Source organism: Camellia sinensis, chromosome 1 (genome assembly GCF_055761805.1).
Source record: "Camellia sinensis isolate YWXY chromosome 1, ASM5576180v1, whole genome shotgun sequence".
NCBI classification, from domain to species: domain Eukaryota; kingdom Viridiplantae; phylum Streptophyta; class Magnoliopsida; order Ericales; family Theaceae; genus Camellia; species Camellia sinensis.
Genome location: NC_138961.1, coordinates 165,288,878 through 165,308,075, shown reverse-complemented (window position 1 = coordinate 165,308,075; position 19,198 = coordinate 165,288,878). Strand labels below are relative to the sequence as shown.

At 40.2% G+C, this 19,198-nt stretch overlaps 1 protein-coding gene across 1 annotated transcript; it reads left to right on the top strand.

Annotated features, from left to right (window-relative positions):
* Window positions 1-4,604: 4,604 nt before the first annotated feature.
* On the top strand, window positions 4,605-18,592 carry LOC145820594 (uncharacterized). Its single transcript, XM_082916816.1, has 3 exons — window positions 4,605-5,084; window positions 5,167-5,497; window positions 18,315-18,592. The coding sequence occupies exons 1-3, from the start codon at window positions 4,605-4,607 to the stop codon at window positions 18,590-18,592; spliced, it is 1,089 nt and encodes a 362-aa protein (XP_082772942.1).
* The last annotated feature ends 606 nt before the right edge of the window (window positions 18,593-19,198 follow it).

Sequence of the window (19,198 nt, the reverse complement as noted above, 5' to 3'; positions counted from 1 at the left end):
TTAGCTTGTCCCAGTTGTTTTAATACCACGTCTGGCCTGTCCCCTTGTTCTAACCATTTTCTTCTTATTTACATTTTTCTTTTTCATTGGCGGAAATAAATTAACATGTTACTGCAATCGTCAGTTTTTGAGAAGTAATTCAACAATCAATACAAAAGCAGGTTATGAAAATTCATAAATGAAACAACAAACGCTGGCCTACAAACAATGGAATTGGAGAAAAAATGACAACATAAACCCATAAAAATATGAAAACACACACAAGCACATTAAAACAACTAAACACAGAATCACACTATGTATATTCAAAGTGGGCAAAAGACGAATGAAATGGTGGCATCCAGAATCAGGGGCTAGCAGGGGATGGGGCCGGTGAGGAGAGAGAAGGAATTTTGGGCATGGTGGTTGGAAGGGTTGGGATAGTGGGGAGTGAATTTGCTGGCAGAGGAGACAGAGTCATTTTAGGAACAGTGAATGGCATAGTTGGCAAAGATGATGGAATTTGGGTGCTTGGCAATGGAGGCAATGTGGGCTTTGTCAAGGTTGGGACTTTTGGCAAAGAAGTAGTAGTTGGAATTGGTGGCAATGTGGGCTTTGGCAAGGTTGGGGGTGCTGTTGGTAGTGTTGGCAAAGGGGTAGTTGGATTTGGTGGCAATGTGGGTTTTGGCAAGGTTGGCATTGATGCTGGCAATGGAGGCAATGTGGGTCTGGGCACAGCTGGAATTGCCGGTATTGTTTGCAGGAGGTGGCGAGTCGCCAGGCTGGTGTGGATGCTTGAAAGTGATAATGCCAACGTCAGAGAGAGAACAAAACAACGATGAAAAGCAGCCATTGTTTGATTGGACTGTGGAAGGTTTTAGGAACTTAATTGCTTTACTCTGAAGATTGTTGAAATTCTGTTTGAAGGTGTTGTTCTTCTGAGTTGAAGAGAAGAATGAGTTTTGGATTAGTGGGTATATAGTGCTATTATTATTATATATATAGAGAACAAATTAATATTGAAGGAGTGTTGAATTGATTAGGAAAGAGTGATGTGAGTTTGATGAGAAGTAGTTGGAGGAGGTGTTGAGAAAAACTTGTTTGTTCAACTTCTTAGCAATTTCAAATGGTAAACTAAAAAAACAGAAAACAAGGGACTACCCTCACGCAAGCCATCGCTGACAGACACCAAACAGTTATGACATCTTTCATTTGATTTGAGGTTATGAATCACCCATCAATTCACATTAGGGTTCCTTTCGTACTGATCTGGACTGAATGTGATGTTTGGGTCTGTGCGCCCACAACGGGTGCGACATGATCTAAATCATTTATTTTGTAGAGGTTTTATTGTATATTTTTTATGAAAAAAATTAGGTGAGTCGGATAACGATAATCTCTTTATTTTATTGTGTTTATTATTATAAAACCTGTTGTCTATTTTTAAAAGAACACTTGTTGTTTATTTTTTTAAAAATAAACGTGATAAATTAAAAAATTATAATTATCAAATCAATATAATTTTTTTTTATGTATATAAGAAAATAATTTTACAAAATAAATAATTTAAATTATTAAAATAACATCCCTAATAAACTTTGACCCCTTGGCAATAGACTATAGTGGCGGAATTAAACAAATTGGGTAAATTAGACTGACACTCTTGAGGTTTGATCTGACTATATCTCAACTTCTGATATTATAGAAATTAAATTTTCACATTTGTGGTTAATAATCTTATTTTACAAATTCCTACTTATATAAAAGACAACAATTCCTAATAAAAAAAAAGAAATTACATTGAAAAAAAAAGTAAAGGAAAGGAAAGAAAAAAAAAAAAAAAAAAAACAAAAGAAGTGAAGTAAAGTAAAGTAAGAAAAGAGACAGTGTATGAATGTAATGTCTTTTTGATACCAACATTAATTCCGTCTAAATAATTACAATAATAAGAGATCAATATAATTTTTCAAACTTCAAGAGTGATATGTATTAAATCCAAATTTTACCGGTATAAGTTGTGTGGGTGAAAATCTGACCACACTGCCCGTTTAGTGATCAGCTGGAGAGCACAAGCAGAATAGATGGCTAAAGTAACCTGAAACAGAAAGAAAAAGCTCCGGCGGTGGTTCTTCCACCCGGGGGCCCTCCGACGATCAAGTCAGTATATCTTTCAAAGATAATCAAGTACTAAATTGAATACTCAAAGTATAAGTTACCTACCTTAGACCCATGGGGGTGCCTCTCTTTTATAATATACTCAGTCCAAGTCCCACTAGAAGTATGACTTCTATGGATTCTAGTTCACTGTTTACTCTGGACTCTTTTAAGTGATATAGATAAACTCCTTGAGAGTTTTATCCTTATCTTGGTTCAATCCCCTTTGGCCATGTTTGTTTGGGTGAACATGAGCTTGGGATTGGACTAATAGTCCAATAAAATTATTAATCCGATGTTTGGTTAAACAATTGAAGTACGGACTAATTATTTTAAACTTGACTATTAGTTAAGATAGGATACATAATCCAACGGATTCGTAGTCCTAAGACTATTAGTCATGGGGATACTAATCCAGTCCGCCCAAACAAACATGGCCTTTGTGCCTTAGGACTCTTGCCCCATATCTCGGATTCCGATATCTTCGGAGATGACCTCGGCTTCTCCGAGATTACCTCGGCTTAACTACCAGGGCACGTGGCACCTCGGCTGACACGTCGGCGTCACCATGCCACGTGTTGGTATACAGAAAATATATCCCCACAACTGCCCCCTAGGTTCTATTACCTCGGCATTCTGAGGTGATGGAACCTATTCCGAAATTTTATCGCTTCTTTCCTGAGTAATGGCTCAAAAACTATTTTGCCAAGTTTATCTACTTTCAGCCGACGTGTTCTCTTCGGAGAACAAGGCTTTGATCGTATTCTCCCATGCGCATGAGCTGTCGTGCATCTCTAACTGTTTCTCTTACGTGTTTCGTCTTTATTGGAGCGTGTTAGTGACGCGCCTGAAGCTGTCTGTTCATTTCGTCTGCGCCGTCTGACGCGTGCGTTACCCTAGGCGTAATGATTGCCCTAATTTTGCCGCCGTTTCATATTTTTGACAAAACTTTTCTTTTGCCTCTATCTTTTCTTTACTTTTGCATTCCATCTTCTCGCTCCTTCTCTCTCTGAAAAGCTCATTCTTCTTTGAATCTGCCATTGCCTCATTCTTTCTTCTGGAACTGCTCTTAATTCTTGAAAAAGCCCTCTTTGCTGTTGCAATCAATTTCTGAGTTCGGCGAGCACAGCCTTGGCTTCATTTGTCCTGGTAAGATCTTCTTCTTTAATTTTTCCATTCTCTTTATGTGCTTTTGTCTGTCTGTTGCCATTACTGATCTTGTTCGAGGTCTTGGATTTATTTGTATCTTGAATTTGTGGCTTTTACCTTGAACTTCTATGCTTTTTCATCATTCTCTTTGCCGTCGTCCTTGATTTTTTCTGTATTTCTATTGTTTCTGAGAACTATACCTCTGTTCTTGAATCTGAAACTTCATCTTTGTTTTCTCTTTTTTGTATCTGCCCCAGATCTGTGCCCTCGATTTTTATCTTCATACCTTATAGATTTGGGATTTGTCTGTAGAACCCTTAATCTTTAGGGAAACCTGAAAAACGCCCACCTTCTGAAACATATTCCTCTTAGTTTAAGCCAACATAATGGGTATGTGGAGGCATAGGGTGAATACCCCAACAAAACTTGAATACTTTAGGCAAGAATTCTCTATCCCAGCCGATGTTCATCTTAAATTGGCTGGGGATAATGATACCATCGTGCCCACAGATCATACAATGCCCTTTCCAATAGTTGCTTTTACCGAATGTGGACTTCGGCTTCCACTCGATCCCCTTTTTCGTCAAGTTCTCCATTTCTATAAGCTGAACCCTATGCAACTTACTATCAACTCCTATAGGGTAATTCACGGTATTATTGCCTTAGCTAGGCAAGAAAACCTTAGAATCACCCTAGCCGACCTTCAATATTGTTATACCATGTGTCCTCTCGATCTGAAGGATAGGGGTTTTGTCTATTACCTTAAGCCGAGATCCACTCAGTACAAAATTATAGCCGACCTCCCAGACTCCAACAAGGGGGCTGGAGATGATTTTCTCATTGCTTCTGGAAATTGGGAATTTGGCCCAGATGAAGATGTCCACCTCTACCCTCTTCCTCGAACACTTACAGAGGGCAAGAGTAAGAGCCCTGAGTCAACACTTAGTTGTTTTTACTTAAGACTTTAATACTTTATTTCTGACGTCTGTTTCTTTGCAGATCTTCATCAGCCACCGAAAAATTTTCGCCAATCCTTCTTCCCAAGAACAGATCTGAAAACACTTCTTGGCCTCCCAATCCATAAATGAAAAGCCCCAGTATTACTAAACTTCATCCCTACATACAAATCCACCTTACCCGACGTCCCAAGAAAAAGGAAAAAGAGCCTTTCTCCACCTACAGCCACAACCTTAACTGCTTCTACATCCCGAACAGATCAAGAATCCACATCTGACCCAGCCGATCTTCCATCAACTTCGGCCCCTTACTTAATACCAATTCCAGAACGTAAACGCCGAAGAAAGCTTGAAAAAACAGCCGAAATGGTTCGTCCAAGGCCTGTCGTCCAAGATCTTCTTGCCGACATTCCAACTGACGCCGAAGCCGCACCAACGCAAACAATGCTTCCACCCAAACCGAAGAGGGTAAAAAAGGCTCAGCCTAAGGCCAAGGCTACAGATGCCGAGGCTGAGGATGCTCTGCCGATTTCGAAGCTAGCTGAAAGCAAAAAATCAGCCTCTACTTCAGCCAAAAGGTCTGCTGAGGGCCAACCCTCAGGGTCTACACAAACAAAGAGGCCAAGGTCATCGTCTGCGACGACCTCGGCTTCGAAGAAGCCCGACGTCCCCTGGGCCCCTGATCTATCCCTGGAGGATAGGCCTATCATGGCTAGTGAAAGTGCTGATGACATCAACGTTGCTGTCGCCCTTAGCACTGCTCTTCTTCTACCAAATGACTTGGAGCGAAATGCCAAGTTTAGTGAGTATGAAAATTACGCTCTGATGCTCCAACACTCTGCTCAAGTAAGTATTTCTGTCTGTACTTGTGATTCTTTCTTCCGTTCTTCACTGAGAGTACTGTCTCACATTTCTGTTCTTTTTGCAGGCCATTCAGCATGCCCACTCATTTTCCATGCAAGCCTTTGAAAATCGTCAAAGGTTGGTTGATATGAAGAGGGAAGCATCTTCTATGAAGAGAGAGATTAGGTCTCTTGAAGCAAAAATGAAAAAATTGGAGGATCAAGCCGAGGCTGCAACTAAGGTTCAAACTCTAGCTCTTGAGAAGGCCGAGGCTGCTGAGGCCGTTAAAAAGGTTGCTGAGGCCGAGAAAAGAGAGGCCGAGGTTCAGAAGGCTCAAGCGGAGAAAGAACTCCAGCAAGCTCTGGCCACTAAAGAGGCCGAAATTAAAGAGGCCGATGAAAAGGCCTATGCTCAAGGTATGGCCGACGTCGCAGAGGACTACAAGCTTCAAGTCAGGCAGGCATGCAACAGGGGATTTTCCCTTGGTTGGATGTCCTTGATAAAGAAGCTTGACCTTCCTGCTGACTCGCCATTGCGTCAGGCCGACGCTATTTCGTTACCATTTCCTCCACCTCCTCCTGAAGGTGAATCAGAGTCCGAGGCCGAGGAGGAAGATGAAGAAAAAGATGATGGTGAGGCCTTGGTGAGAAAACCCAAGAGTGTTGCCGAAGTCAAGTCCCCTCCTCCTGCTGAGCTGGTTATGGACTTAACTCAAGATGAGGGGGGTGATGATGCTGAGGAAGTGCCCAGGGAGTCTGTTCAAGGGTATCTATCATCTGACCTCCTTCTGACTGAAAGAAGTCTTGACACAACATTGGCAGAGATAGATGCCGAAATACAAGCGGAGAAAGTGGCCGAGGAGATTCCACCTGAATCGTCCGAGGTCCCCGTTCCTGCAGTGGCTGATACTGAAGAATCTTGAAAATGTTTTTTGTACTTTTTTTCCTTCTTTTTTCTGTACTTTGCACTTTGTACTTTCTGGGTAATGCAGAACTCTTTCTTTTGGCCGACGTGGCTTCTTCAATATGTAACTGCAACAGTTCTTTCTTTGAATGTTTCAATCTTGTGATATATAGTCTTGTGCTTAGAAAATTTTTGCATATTTCCTCATGTTGCTTTCTTTATGCAATCTCCTCGGGGTTTCATACCTCGGGTATAACCATGAAACTTTTACTTCGGCAAGATACTGTCTTGCAGTCTTTTCATAGATTTCAACAAGTATTAAATAGTAAGCTTAGTCCTACCTACTTGTAAATTGCTACAAATTTCAACAAGTAATGAACAATATACTTAGCCTTTATTTTAACCTGTAACTTACTGTATACCTCGGCGGGTGATCATACGTCGGCTTAACATAAACTTGTAAATTGCTACAAATTTCAACAAGTGTTAAGCATCTTCCCTTGGGTTTAAACGACCCACACATTGCTATGAGAACTTAAGCAATAACCTCGGCCTATCTTCAACTTGTAAATTGCTACAAATTTCAACAAGTGAAGATAAGGAATCAGCTTAATTCCAACTTGTAAATTGCTACAAATTTCAACAAGTGGATTAAGGAATAACATCGGCTTAACTTCAACTTGTAAATTGCTACAAATTTCAACAAGTGAAGATAAGGAATCAGCTTAATTCCAACTTGTAAATTGCTACAAATTTCAACAAGTGGATTAAGGAATAACATCGGCTTAACTTCAACTTGTAAATTGCTACAAATTTCAACAAGTGAAGATAAGGAATCAGCTTAATTCCAACTTGTAAATTGCTACAAATTTCAACAAGTGGATTAAGGAATAACATCGGCTTAACTTCGACTTGTAAATTGCTACAAATTTCAACAAGTGAAGATAAGGAATCAGCTTAATTCCAACTTGTAAATTGCTACAAATTTCAACAAGTGGATTAAGGAATAACATCGGCTTAACTTCAACTTGTAAATTGCTACAAATTTCAACAAGTGAAGATAAGGAATCAGCTTAATTCCAACTTGTAAATTGCTACGAATTTCAACAAGTGGATTAAGGAATAACATCGGCTTAGCTTTGAGTTTGATATGTCTTCAAAAACATCCATGCATAACTTTATCAATCGATCATGTTGAAAGGATTCTGAAAAGATTTTATTGATAACATCGGCCAAACAATGATGTTTTTCTAATGATAGAAAAATTTCAAATTACAAGTATTCCAAGGTCTGGGCAGTGCTTTGCCCTCATTGTCCTCAAGCCGATATGCTCCATTCCCAAGTATTGAAGTAACTCTGTAGGGTCCTTCCCAGTTTGGGCCAAGCTTGCCCTCCCTGGGATCCCTCTTGTTCCCGACGACTTTTCTTAGGACTAAGTCGCCAACTTGAAAATCTCTTGGATTGACTCTCTTGTTGTAAGCTCTGGCAAGCTGTTGTTGGTATACTGCGAGCTGAATTGCAGCCTTCTCTCTTCGTTCTTCCAATAAATCCAGGTCTTGGGCTAAGAGTATGTCATTGGTGCCATTCTCTACTCCCTGGGTTCTGATCCCTGGGATGCCGATCTCCAATGGGATGACTGCTTCTGTGCCATATGCCATGGCGAATGGGGATTCTCCTGTTGATCTTCTCGGCGTAGTCCGATATGCCCAAAGTACGTTGGGCAATTCGTCCACCCACTTTCCCTTTGCTGCCTGGAGCCTCTTCTTTATTCCATCCAGGATTACTTTGTTGGATGCCTCTGCTTGCCCATTGCTTTGAGGAAAACTTGGTGTTGAGAAATAATTCTTGATCTTGAATTTTGCACAAAAGTTTTTGATAAGTTTGCTGTCGAATTGTGTTCCGTTGTCGGCAACTATAGCTCTTGGAATCCCAAATCTGGTGATTATGTTTCTCCAAATAAAATTCTTGACATCCACATCTCGGATTTTGGCAAGAGGTTCTGCCTCTATCCATTTTGTGAAGTAGTCTGTTGCTACCAGCAAGTATTTTCTCTGCCCAGTTGCCTGGGGAAGTTGTCCAACCAGATCCATGCCCCATTGGGCAAACGGCCAGGGGCTGGATACTGGGTTTAGGTCGGCAGCTGGCTGATGTATCAAAGGTGCAAACTTTTGACACTGTTCACACTTCTTTACATAAGCTTCGGCATCCTTTTGCATGTAGGGCCACCAATACCCCTGGGTAATGGCCCTGTGGGCTAACGATCTACCCCCTGCGTGGCTTCCACAAATTCCTTCATGAATCTCGTAAAGGAAATCTTCAACCTGCAAAGGATGTACGCACCTGTGGTCCAGTGAAGGACCTCCTGTAGAGATGGCCTTCCTCTGTTAGACTGAATCTGGCCGATTTCAGCCTAATTTTATGTGCTTCTTTATGGTCTTCTGGCAGCTTTCCCTCTTTTAGGAATGCAATGATTGCATCCATCCAACTTGGTCCAAGGCCCACGCACATTGCTTCTTGTTCAATGCTTTGTTTATCTATGCTCGGGGCCGACATATAGTCGATCATAATTGTCCTTGTTTTTCCAGTTTGAATTGAGCTGGCCAAGTTGGCTAACGCGTCGGCGTGGGTGTTGTCATCTCGGCTTACTTGGAGTAATCTGCAGTTTTGGAATAGGGCTGCCAGTCGGATGACTTCCTTTGCATATGCCGACATTCTTTCGTCCCTGGCTGCAAATTCCCCTGTTGACTGGTTAACAATCAATTGTGAATCACAAAAAACAATTACCTCGTCTGCCTCTGCTGCTGCTGCTAGCTTTAGCCCTGCAATTAATGCTTCATATTCTGCTTCATTATTGGAGGCTTTGAACCCCAGACGGATGGACTGTTCTACAATTTCTCCATCTGGAGATATCAGCAGTACTCCTGCTCCTGCTCCCTGGCGGTTTGAACTTCCATCGACGAATAGTCTGAATGAATCGCCGATGTAGATGCTGCATGGTCTGAGCTTTTCTTTCTCTTGCTTTTTTGTCTTTGACTGGGATTCTTTTTGCTTGTCGGGGCAATGTTCCTCTTGGCTCGACGGAGCCCGAGGTGTGATGGCTTCAGGTGTGAGTTCTGCGACGAAGTCGGCCAAAACTTGGCCCTTTATTGCTGTTCTTGGCCTAAATTCTAGGTCAAACTGGCCTAGTGTTACTGCCCATTTTGCTATTCTTCCTGTTAAGTCTCCTTGATGTAATAAGGACTTCAGTGGGTGCTCTGTTAGAACCACAATCTTGTGTGCCTGAAAGTAATGGCTCAATTTCTTTGAGGCCATTACCAAGGCTAGCATCAATTTTTCCAGTGGTAGGTACCTTGTTTCCGTGTTAGCCAGAGTTTTGCTTACGTAATAGACGGCCTTTTGCTCCCCTTTTTCCTCTCGGATTAGCACTGCACTGACTGCGTGTTCAGAGACTGCTAAGTACAAAAACAATTCCTCCCCTGGGATTGGGTTAGAAAGGACCGGGGTTGTGGTCAAGTACTTTTTTAGGTCGGCTAAAGCAGCTTCACATTCTTCTGTCCACAGGAAGTCTGTGGCTTTTTTCACCAGGTTAAAGAAGGGTCTGCACTTGTCTGAGCTTCTGCTGATGAATCGGTTTAGGGCTGCGGCCCTTCCAGTGAGCACTTGAACTTGCTTTGCCGATGTTGGGCTCTGTAGTTCCAGGATGGCCTTGATTTGGTCTGGGCTGGCTTCAATGCCCTTTCTTGTTACCAGATATCCTAGGAATTTACCTGACCCAACTCCGAATGCGCACTTTGAGGCGTTGAGTCGGAGCCGATATGTTTTGAGTATGTCAAAGACCTCTTTTAGGTCGGCAAGATGACCTTTTGATTCCTTGGTTTTTACGACCATATCATCGATGTAAACTTCTACCGTTTTGCCAATCAGGTGTCTAAACATCTTTGTCACTAACCTCTGATAGGTTGCTCCTGCGTTTTTCAGCCCAAAAGGCATTACCCTGTAACAGTACAGGCCTTTCGGGGTGATGAACGCGGTCTTCTCTTCATCTGGAGGGTACATAGCAATCTGGTGGTACCCTCTGTATGCATCTAAAAAACTCATCCTTTCATGTCCCGAGGTGGCGTCTACCAGTTGGTCGATTTTGGGCAGAGGAAAGCTGTCTTTCGGGCAAGCTTTGTTGAGGCTGGTGAAGTCTACACAAACTCTCCACTTGCCATTCTTCTTTTTTACTACTACTGTGTTGGACAGCCACGTTGGGTACTGGACTTCTCGGATGGCCCTGGCTTCAAGGAGTCTGCCTACCTCTTCCTCGACTGCTTCGACGTGCATTAACGTCGGCCTTCTGGCTCGTTGAATCATAGGTTTTGCCGATCTGTCGACATTCAGACTGTGGCAAGTGACCTCGGGGTCAATGCCAGGCATTTCATAAGGTGTCCAGGCGAACGCCTCTATGTTTGCCCTTAAAAAATCTTCCAGTTCTTTTTCTTCTTCTCTAGCTAAGCCTGAGCCGAGAAGAAAAAACCGTTCTTCGTCGCCCTCCTGGACGAGGATTTTCTTTAGCGCCTCTTCGCTTTTCTCGGTTGGCTCTTTCCCGACGTCTTCTAGGACTTCCATGTCCTCGTCTTCAACTTCTGCTTTCTTTGGCTCTCGTATACTACAGGTGGATTTTATTGCTGCCATGGAGCAATTTTTGGCTTGTAGTTGATCCCCTCTGACTTCTTCAATCCCATGCTCTATTGGGAACCGGAGTAGTTGATGCAACGTCGAGGGAACTGCCCCCATTGCATGCAACCACGGTCTTCCCAGGATGATGTTGTATGGTGAGGGTGTGTCAATCACCAGGAATTCCGTCCTGATTTTCTTAGTGCCGGCTTGTACCTCCAAGCTTGTTGCGCCCAGTGGCCATGTCGGCGTTCCATTAAAGCCGACCATCGGGCCGCTGGATTGTTCTAGGTCATCAGGGTGAAGGCCTAGCTCTTTGTAACATCTGACGTACATGATGTCACAGGAGCTGCCTTGGTCTATTAGGATGCGTTTTACTTGGCACTCCCCAACCTGGAGGGATACTACCAAGGCATCATTATGCGGATGTTGGACCAGGTCTAGGTCGGCTTCAGTAAAGGCTATCATTGGCCCTTGGCATTCTTCTGGCCGATGTCTCTTTTCCCCGACTTGGTAGATATGCTGTAAATGTCTTACCCTCTGGGTTTCTCCTCTGACTTCGTTTTCGTTGACCCTTGAATGGATCACATTAACCACCCTCGGTTCTCCTGTTTGTGGTAGCTGTGCTGGGGGAGGGGGTGCCGCTGGTGCTTGAGGCAACCTTGCCTGTTCTTCCCTCGTTCTGGCCTCGTCGACCAAGTCCCTCAGAAGGCCTTGTCTTACTAGGTCTTCCAAGTGTGCTTTTAAGGCTTTGCAACCTTGAGTTGGATGCCCTTCTTCATTGTGGTAGGCGCAACGTCTACCAACGTTCCTTCCCATGAATTCCCCTGGTGCTCTTGCTGGAGCCCTGAAATAAGGTTGATTTCGAATCCGATCTAAGATTTTATGGATTGGGATCCGGAATACCGTTGTTACTGCCTGTTTATTTCTTAATTCTATTTCTTGTTTGGTCGGTCCATTGTTGATTCGGCCTCGCTTTGGCGAGCCGTTTCCCTTTTCTTGTTTCACCTCCTTGTTTCCCGATGTATCTTCCTCGGCCCTGGCGTATTTCTCAATCCTTGCCATGAGTTCTTCCATGCTTTTTGGCAATGTTTTTGCCAAAGATTTCCGTAGTGGGCAGTCATCTTTCAGGCCGTTCTTGAAGGATACGACTGCTACTTCCTGGTTGCATTCAGGTATTCGGTTGAACACCTCGTAGTACCTCTTCGCATAGGCCCTGAGGCCTTCTTCCTTGGTGATTCGTAGAGCCATCAAAGCATCAACCCTCAGGGGTTGCAGCTTGTTGGTCACGAATCTGGCCACAAACATCTCGGCCAAGCCTTCCCATGTCTTTACGCTTCCTTTTGGTAACTTATGGAACCAATCAGATGCAATTTCCCCAAAGGATGAGGGGAATACTTTGCAGAGCAATGGCTCGTTCCCGCTATACAACGCCATTGAATTTAGGTACAACCCAACATGAAAGTTTGGATCCGATTTACCGTCATAGATTTGAAACCTCGGCATACTGAATCTTTTGGGTGGTTCGAATTTGTCCAGTTCCGCCGAGAAGGCTGTCTTCGGTTTCACTGGGGAGTTTACCTCGGCTTCTGCATTCTGCTGCCTCCTCTTGAGGTAGTTCCTTAAGTCTTCTTTGCTCCTCCTGGAGCTCGGCTGTCTTTGGATTTTAGTCTTTTTGGTACACTGCTTTCGGCCTCGTGGTGGGGTCGTTTGGATCTTTCTTCATGGGATGTGTCAAAATGGAGTACTTGCCCCTGAACATGTCGATGTTCTTTGGGGTCTGGATTCTTCATGTGGTGTGTCCGTCGGGACTCCTCTTGCCTCGGCTTTTCTCGTCCGACTTCCCTGGAAGGTCGGTGTGAATGCCTTCCGCTTCTGGTATGCTGAGGGACCTCGGGGATTGTTTTTCTTACCTCCTTCTGAGTGTTGTTCGCTGGCATCGGCGTATCTTGCAGCGGGTATGGTGGCTGCATAACATTATTCTGCATCATGAAGTTGACGACTGACTGGAGGTCCGCCAACTTGTTTGCTAGTTCCTTTACTTCCTCATCCCTCCGTAGGCACCTGTCCCTCCATACCTGGAGGTTATCTTCATTGTAGTATTTTCCTTGGTTAGCTCTTTTTGACGTGTCGCCTTCTGGGATGACGTCGTTCTCTCTGTGACCCTGGTCACGGGCTTCTGCATTGCGGTTATCTCCTTCGATATCAAGATCAATTGGGCTGTCCCTCCCAGTGGGAGCGTCCTCCCCAATATTTTCCTGCTGTCCGTTACTGGCCATCTATTCTTCCTTTGATTCCCACAGACGGCGCCAAATTGTGTGGGTGAAAATCTGACCACACTGCCCGTTTAGTGATCAGCTGGAGAGCACAAGCAGAATAGATGGCTAAAGTAACCTGAAACAGAAAGAAAAAGCTCCGGCGGTGGTTCTTCCACCCGGGGGCCCTCCGACGATCAAGTCAGTATATCTTTCAAAGATAATCAAGTACTAAATTGAATACTCAAAGTATAAGTTACCTACCTTAGACCCATGGGGGTGCCTCTCTTTTATAATATACTCAGTCCAAGTCCCACTAGAAGTATGACTTCTATGGATTCTAGTTCACTGTTTACTCTGGACTCTTTTAAGTGATATAGATAAACTCCTTGAGAGTTTTATCCTTATCTTGGTTCAATCCCCTTTGTGCCTTAGGACTCTTGCCCCATATCTCGGATTCCGATATCTTCGGAGATGACCTCGGCTTCTCCGAGATTACCTCGGCTTAACTACCAGGGCACGTGGCACCTCGGCTGACACGTCGGCGTCACCATGCCACGTGTTGGTATACAGAAAATATATCCCCACATAAGTGTAATTTACCCTACATTATGAGCAAGTGGAGGGTGGGTTTGTGGGCCAAACACCGCAGATCCCTTGCAGATGGGGTACAGGTGCCCCGACTGATCAATAAGCTGTGACTTTTAATTTTCATGGCGTTGAAAATACAACTTTTAAAAATTTCAATTGGATTGAGTTTTTAAAATTTATTTAGTGAGAAAACAATGAAAAAAAAAATTCATTATTTTCATAATATTTTCTCCTTTTTTGGTGCAAAAATAATTTTAAAAAATTTAAAACCATCTGCATGAGGCAGATTTTGTTAGCCGTCAATGCATTGTGTCGAATTTTATTTGATTAAATTATTATTAAAGATTATTTAATATATGTTAATTGGACAAAAAAAAAAAAATTACAAAGGATTAGTCTCAATTTGAACATATTTTTATACAATTTTGATATATAAATTTATAGATAAGAGGAGAGGTGGTATTTGCTAATAATTGAAAACATCTTAATGTAATTAGTCTACTTTCTATTCAACTTTTAAATTAATTTTTATAGCTTTAGTTTAAATATTATACAATATCTGAAGTCCATAATGTTCTAAGTGATCCAATTAAATAACTTATAGGATATTATTTTTCCATCAGAATTTAAATGCTTTTAATAAAAGTTTTTTTTGTTTAATATTATTTCAAATTAATCAAGTAAATTATATATTTTTATTTGTAGCAAGTTTTTTTTAAGATGTGATTACCAATTGCTTTTTAATATGAGTCGAATTTAATTTTTTTAATAATTTTAGGATAATTATCTTTTCGTATTATAATTTGTTTATTACTTTATGTGTCAACACTATTGATTTAATAGGTTTTTATCACTCATGTTTGCTGTCAATATAGTGTCAAGTTGTCAACACATGAAATGATAAACAAAATATAGGAACAAAATATGATCATCGTAATATTATTATAAAAGTTTGAAAGACCATTACATAAATCATTAAATTTTGAAAGACAACTCTAATGCATTACGAAATTTACAATTTTTTTGAATGTTGTATTGAATTTTGGAGGGTTCATTATGTAATATACAAAAATTAAAAATAACATATCTATCTATATATATATATATGATAAAATTGCAGAACCTTGGAGGGCCAGGGTTCTTTTTGTTTTTGGAGAGTTCATTATGTAATATCAGGATTCTTTTGTTTTTGATTTTTGTTTAAAATTAATTGCATTACAAGACGGCTTTTTTCTCTTAATTTTTTTTTTTTTGGTCTATTATTTTTTTTCATCAAATTAGTTGTCATCCAGGGCCGACCTGAAGGAAGGTGAGTAAGACTCCCAAAATTTGACTAAAAATAGAACTCCCAAATAATTCCAACTCTTAAAGTATTATTCCACTAAAAAAAATTAAGCCCAATTCAATTTATTCAAGCTCAAAATCCAAACGAAGGGGTGAAAAGAAACCAAGAAGTTAATTGAAGTGGTGAATTATATGAAAATAATGGATGTTGTTTTCCAAATATATGGATTATTTACAAAAAAAAGAAAAGAAAAGAAAAAGAAAAAAGAAAAATGTTGATTATACATAATTGTGTAAGGAGATTTTCTTTTTTTATTTCTTATTTTTTATTATTTTTTTCATTTCAAAAAGTTAAAATTGATCAAATTTTACTTTTGGAAGAGCCATACCATAAAGAATATTTCATTGATTAGCTGTGTCATCAATTAAAGAGGATACACTAATAAGTTAGGTCATGCAAACTTATTTCATTGATTTTGCAGTAAAAATATTTTTAAATATTTAAAAAATATTTAAAAATATTTATAGTTGGTTCAAATTTTATTTGATATTATACATTTAGATTTTTTTAATATATATATATATATATTTATAGATTTTGCTAAATTATAAAACAAGAAGTTCATTTTTTGGCATTTTTTTTTTCAATTTCCAATTCTTGTAGTGATTTCTTCATATTTGAATATATGTAAGTAAATTTTAATAATTATATATCCAAGAAAATTGTGAGGGTACTCATTGATTTAATTTTTTTTTTTTGATAATTACTATTTTTTTTTCTCCATAATTTTGTGTTTTGAATACATATATAATATTGAGAACTCCATGTTAAATCAAGTATTTGGCCCGGTGGTTAATAGTGATTGTTGGTGTGACACCCTAAATAAATATCACAAATATATATATATATATATATATTTATTTATTTGGAGTGTATATTGAATGGTTGATAAAGTGAAATGTTTAAAAAAAAAAAAAAAAAAAGATATACACGACTTGTCACCACCTTAGGACATAGGGCGGTGAATATGCATATTTAGCTAGGATAAGTACATGGATTAGTCATTTAGGAAAGAAGCAGATGGCAAGTGGTTTGAGTGACACGTGGTGGCAAAATTTACCACATGACTGTCCACCTTACTCCTATAAATAGTGAGTTGTTGAGCTTCGGAAAGAAACAAAAAAGAGATATATAGATTCAAAACAAGTACAACATACTAGTAAGCAATAATAGGGAAGTAAAGGCTGAGGGTCGATAATAAGGTAAGTAATATTATATCTTGAGTTATCATAATATATTTTACAAATGTTTTGAGTTATCACGAATTATTTTATATAATTTATGTTTTATAGTTATATTAATGTTTCAATTACGTAGATTTTTTGAACTCTATTGGCTTAAATTGAAACCCATGGATACGTTTGTTTAAATTTTAAAAAATATCTGACAATGATTTTATCAACATTTGTTTTGAATAAGTACTACCACGGAAGTCCTATGCCTTGGGTCTGAATTGTCACTTTAGTGACTCTTTGACAGTCCCATGTCTTGGGGGACTTAAATAACCTTTGGTCCTCTGAATTGTCACTTCGTGACCCTCTGTCTGTCATGGATCCATTGACACTCTGTTCTGTTATGTACTGTGGTTATAATTATTTTGTTTATATAATTTTATGTTATATGTCTGTTATTAAAAATAATTTATTCGAACCAAACTATTTATCGTTTAGCCTAAATAATTATCCATGATGATTTTATACCCTCATGCTCTCAGTATAATATTTCTCACTTTACCATGTGTTTATAGCTGTTAAAACCCTTTCAGGTGAAGAAATTTAAAAAAGGATGGTTTTACCCTGTGGATCAGAATCTCAAATTTGATATGGATATCATTTTTTTTTGTTTTTTTTTTGTTTTTTTCCTTCTTGTAATCATTATTTGACTGATGTTACATCGTTACATAAATAATAATTTCTATGTACGCTTTAGATATTTATTTACATATTTTATTTTAACCCGCTGCATTATTTAATTTAATTACTTGGAATTAATCTAAGAAATTTTAGAATTAACTAGTAGCGAATCCAGCCCTGGTCACTGAGATGGGTCATGACAAAAGTGGTATCAGAGCCAGGTTTTTTTTTTTTTTTAAAAAAATATCTTACCTTAGTCCTTATGGTCTCACCTTAATCCTTATAGTGATAAGTCTTTTCTTAGTTCTATAGCTAAGTTGGGCATCTTGTGGTGCAGGCAATGTCAGAACTTAACTTTGGCGACTCTTTTGGTATGGGCCTGATCCCCCAGACGTTGAAGGAATTTTTGAAAATAACAATTACGTTCCAAACTTACTAGAGGAAATAGGTGATTCAGAAGCAATAGTTAGGCAGGCAGACTCGATCCTCAACCGATTTATGGGCCGACCAATATACTTAAAGCCCGTCTCCACAGAAGTAGACACACAGTGGTGGAGGGTTGACGCTGTGAGTACCTTAGACAGGTTTTTAGGACCTACACGGGCAGTAGACATGGCCCCGAGTCAGGGATATCCTCGTTATTTAGTGGTACTTTTACCTTCAGAGTTTATGGTTCGACGAGGAAATGTCTTCTTAAGTGATCACATTCAAGCAAGGGTCCCTCCCCCTCAAAACCTAATTGATACTCAGGCGATTGACTTTGGTGACATTATGATGTATGTAGAGGTACCTGTGCGTATCATAGGACGACAGCTGTAGGGTTACGAGGTAGGCATCCCCATATACCGAGTGGAGGTGGTATGGTGATGCTATGGCATCGAGCAAAGTGGTTGGGAGTTTGAGCATCACATGCAACTGCAGTACCCATGGCTATTTTCAACTTAAGATCCTGATAACAAAATCCTTTCTTTTATTGTTTTTGTGTTTTTCTTTTTCTTTTGTTTGGTGTTCAAATGAGCTGACCATGACCTCGTTTTAACCCGTTTTGTCATAGAGGGTTAGACACCAAATTGACATAACTACAAGTAATGTACCAAAACCATTATACATGAATAAAATCGGTGTTCTGTGAATAATGTATACATTGTCTATGTTTTGTAGATTATGTGAATACGTTTTGATTTAGGTAATTAATAGAAATCATGCACCACATTTATTAAAATTCTTTTATAGCTATGGAAAACGATGGAAATAGTACCGGGGTCATCATCTAATGGAGCCGATCCAATGGAAAGGATTGTGGAAAGAACTATTACCAGTTTCTTGTAAGCCTTGCAGAACAATGGGTCACCTGAACATTGAGAAGGGACAACTACGATTAAACAATTCCAAGACCTGAACCCTTCCACGTTCACAAGAGGTTCAAACCCATTGCTAGTTGAAGCTTGGGTTAAAGAAATGGAGAAAATTTTTCGTGCCTTACCCTGCACAGAAGAACAAAAAGTATCCTTCACCACTTTCACTTTTAAGGAAGATGTGCAAGAGTGATGGCTCCTCACCTTAGAAAAGGAAGAGATCGTGACTTGGGCAAGATTCCTAGAGGTGTTCTATGAAAAGTATTTTCCAGAATCACTACGGGAGCAGAAGGCATCCGAGTTCCTACATTTGAGGCAAGGAACAATGTTGGTGGTGGAATATGAAAGTAAGTTCACACAACTAGCACTATTTGCACTGTATATTATTCCGACGGAAGCCCAAAAAGCAAGGACATTCGAAGCAGGATTAGATGCAGAAATCAAAGATAGGCTTGAGGTTCTAAAACTACCAACCTATGCAGCGGTAGTGGATCGAACATACATCGCCGAGAAAGGAATTAAAACAACACGTTCAAGTGGAATGGGTTAAAAGAAATGGTTTTGGGAACCAGTCGAAGGATCAAGGGCAGCCCCGCCAAAGAAAGTAAATCCCGAATCTACTAGCTCAACTGGTTCAGCCAACCAAAGTTTTATTATTCCCAGGGGTAGCACCATTTTGAATTGTCTGAGTTGCGGAAAGGCTCATAGGGGACAGTGTTATTGGGCAATAAGAGCATGTTATAGATGTGGCCAAGTTGGCCATGTGATGAAAGACTGCCAAAAATTCACTAACTCTGTGATAGGGTACCTCTGAACTAGCTTAGAAACCAGAAACCGCCACATGAGGGAAGAAGGAGTAGAGACGCCAAGGAAGAGCTTTTGCGTAAGTACCCGAAAATTCCAATGCTACGAAAAACGTTGTGACAGGTACATTTTCTGTCTGTGGTCACTTAGCTTATGTTCTCTTTGACTTTAGTTCTATTCATTCTTTTGTTGCACCACACTTTGTTTCCAAGTTAACATCAACACCTAAACCATTGGGATATGCATTATCTGTGGCTTTTCCATCTGGTGTCTCCACGGTTAGTACAAATATATACAAGTCCTCTGTTATATCCCTAAAAGATGAAACCTTGTATATAAATCTGATTCCACT

Excerpts from the sequence above, each read along its gene's own strand:
- LOC145820594 (XM_082916816.1), top strand. The coding sequence starts at position 4,605 with ATGGTTCGTCCAAGGCCTGTCGTCCAAGATCTTCTTGCCGACATTCCA. Across the intron at positions 5,085-5,166 it reads TGCTCCAACACTCTGCTCAA|GCCATTCAGCATGCCCACTC; the intron begins GTAAGTATTTCT and ends TTCTTTTTGCAG. Across the intron at positions 5,498-18,314 it reads TGAAAAGGCCTATGCTCAAG|AATCACTACGGGAGCAGAAG; the intron begins GTATGGCCGACG and ends AGTATTTTCCAG.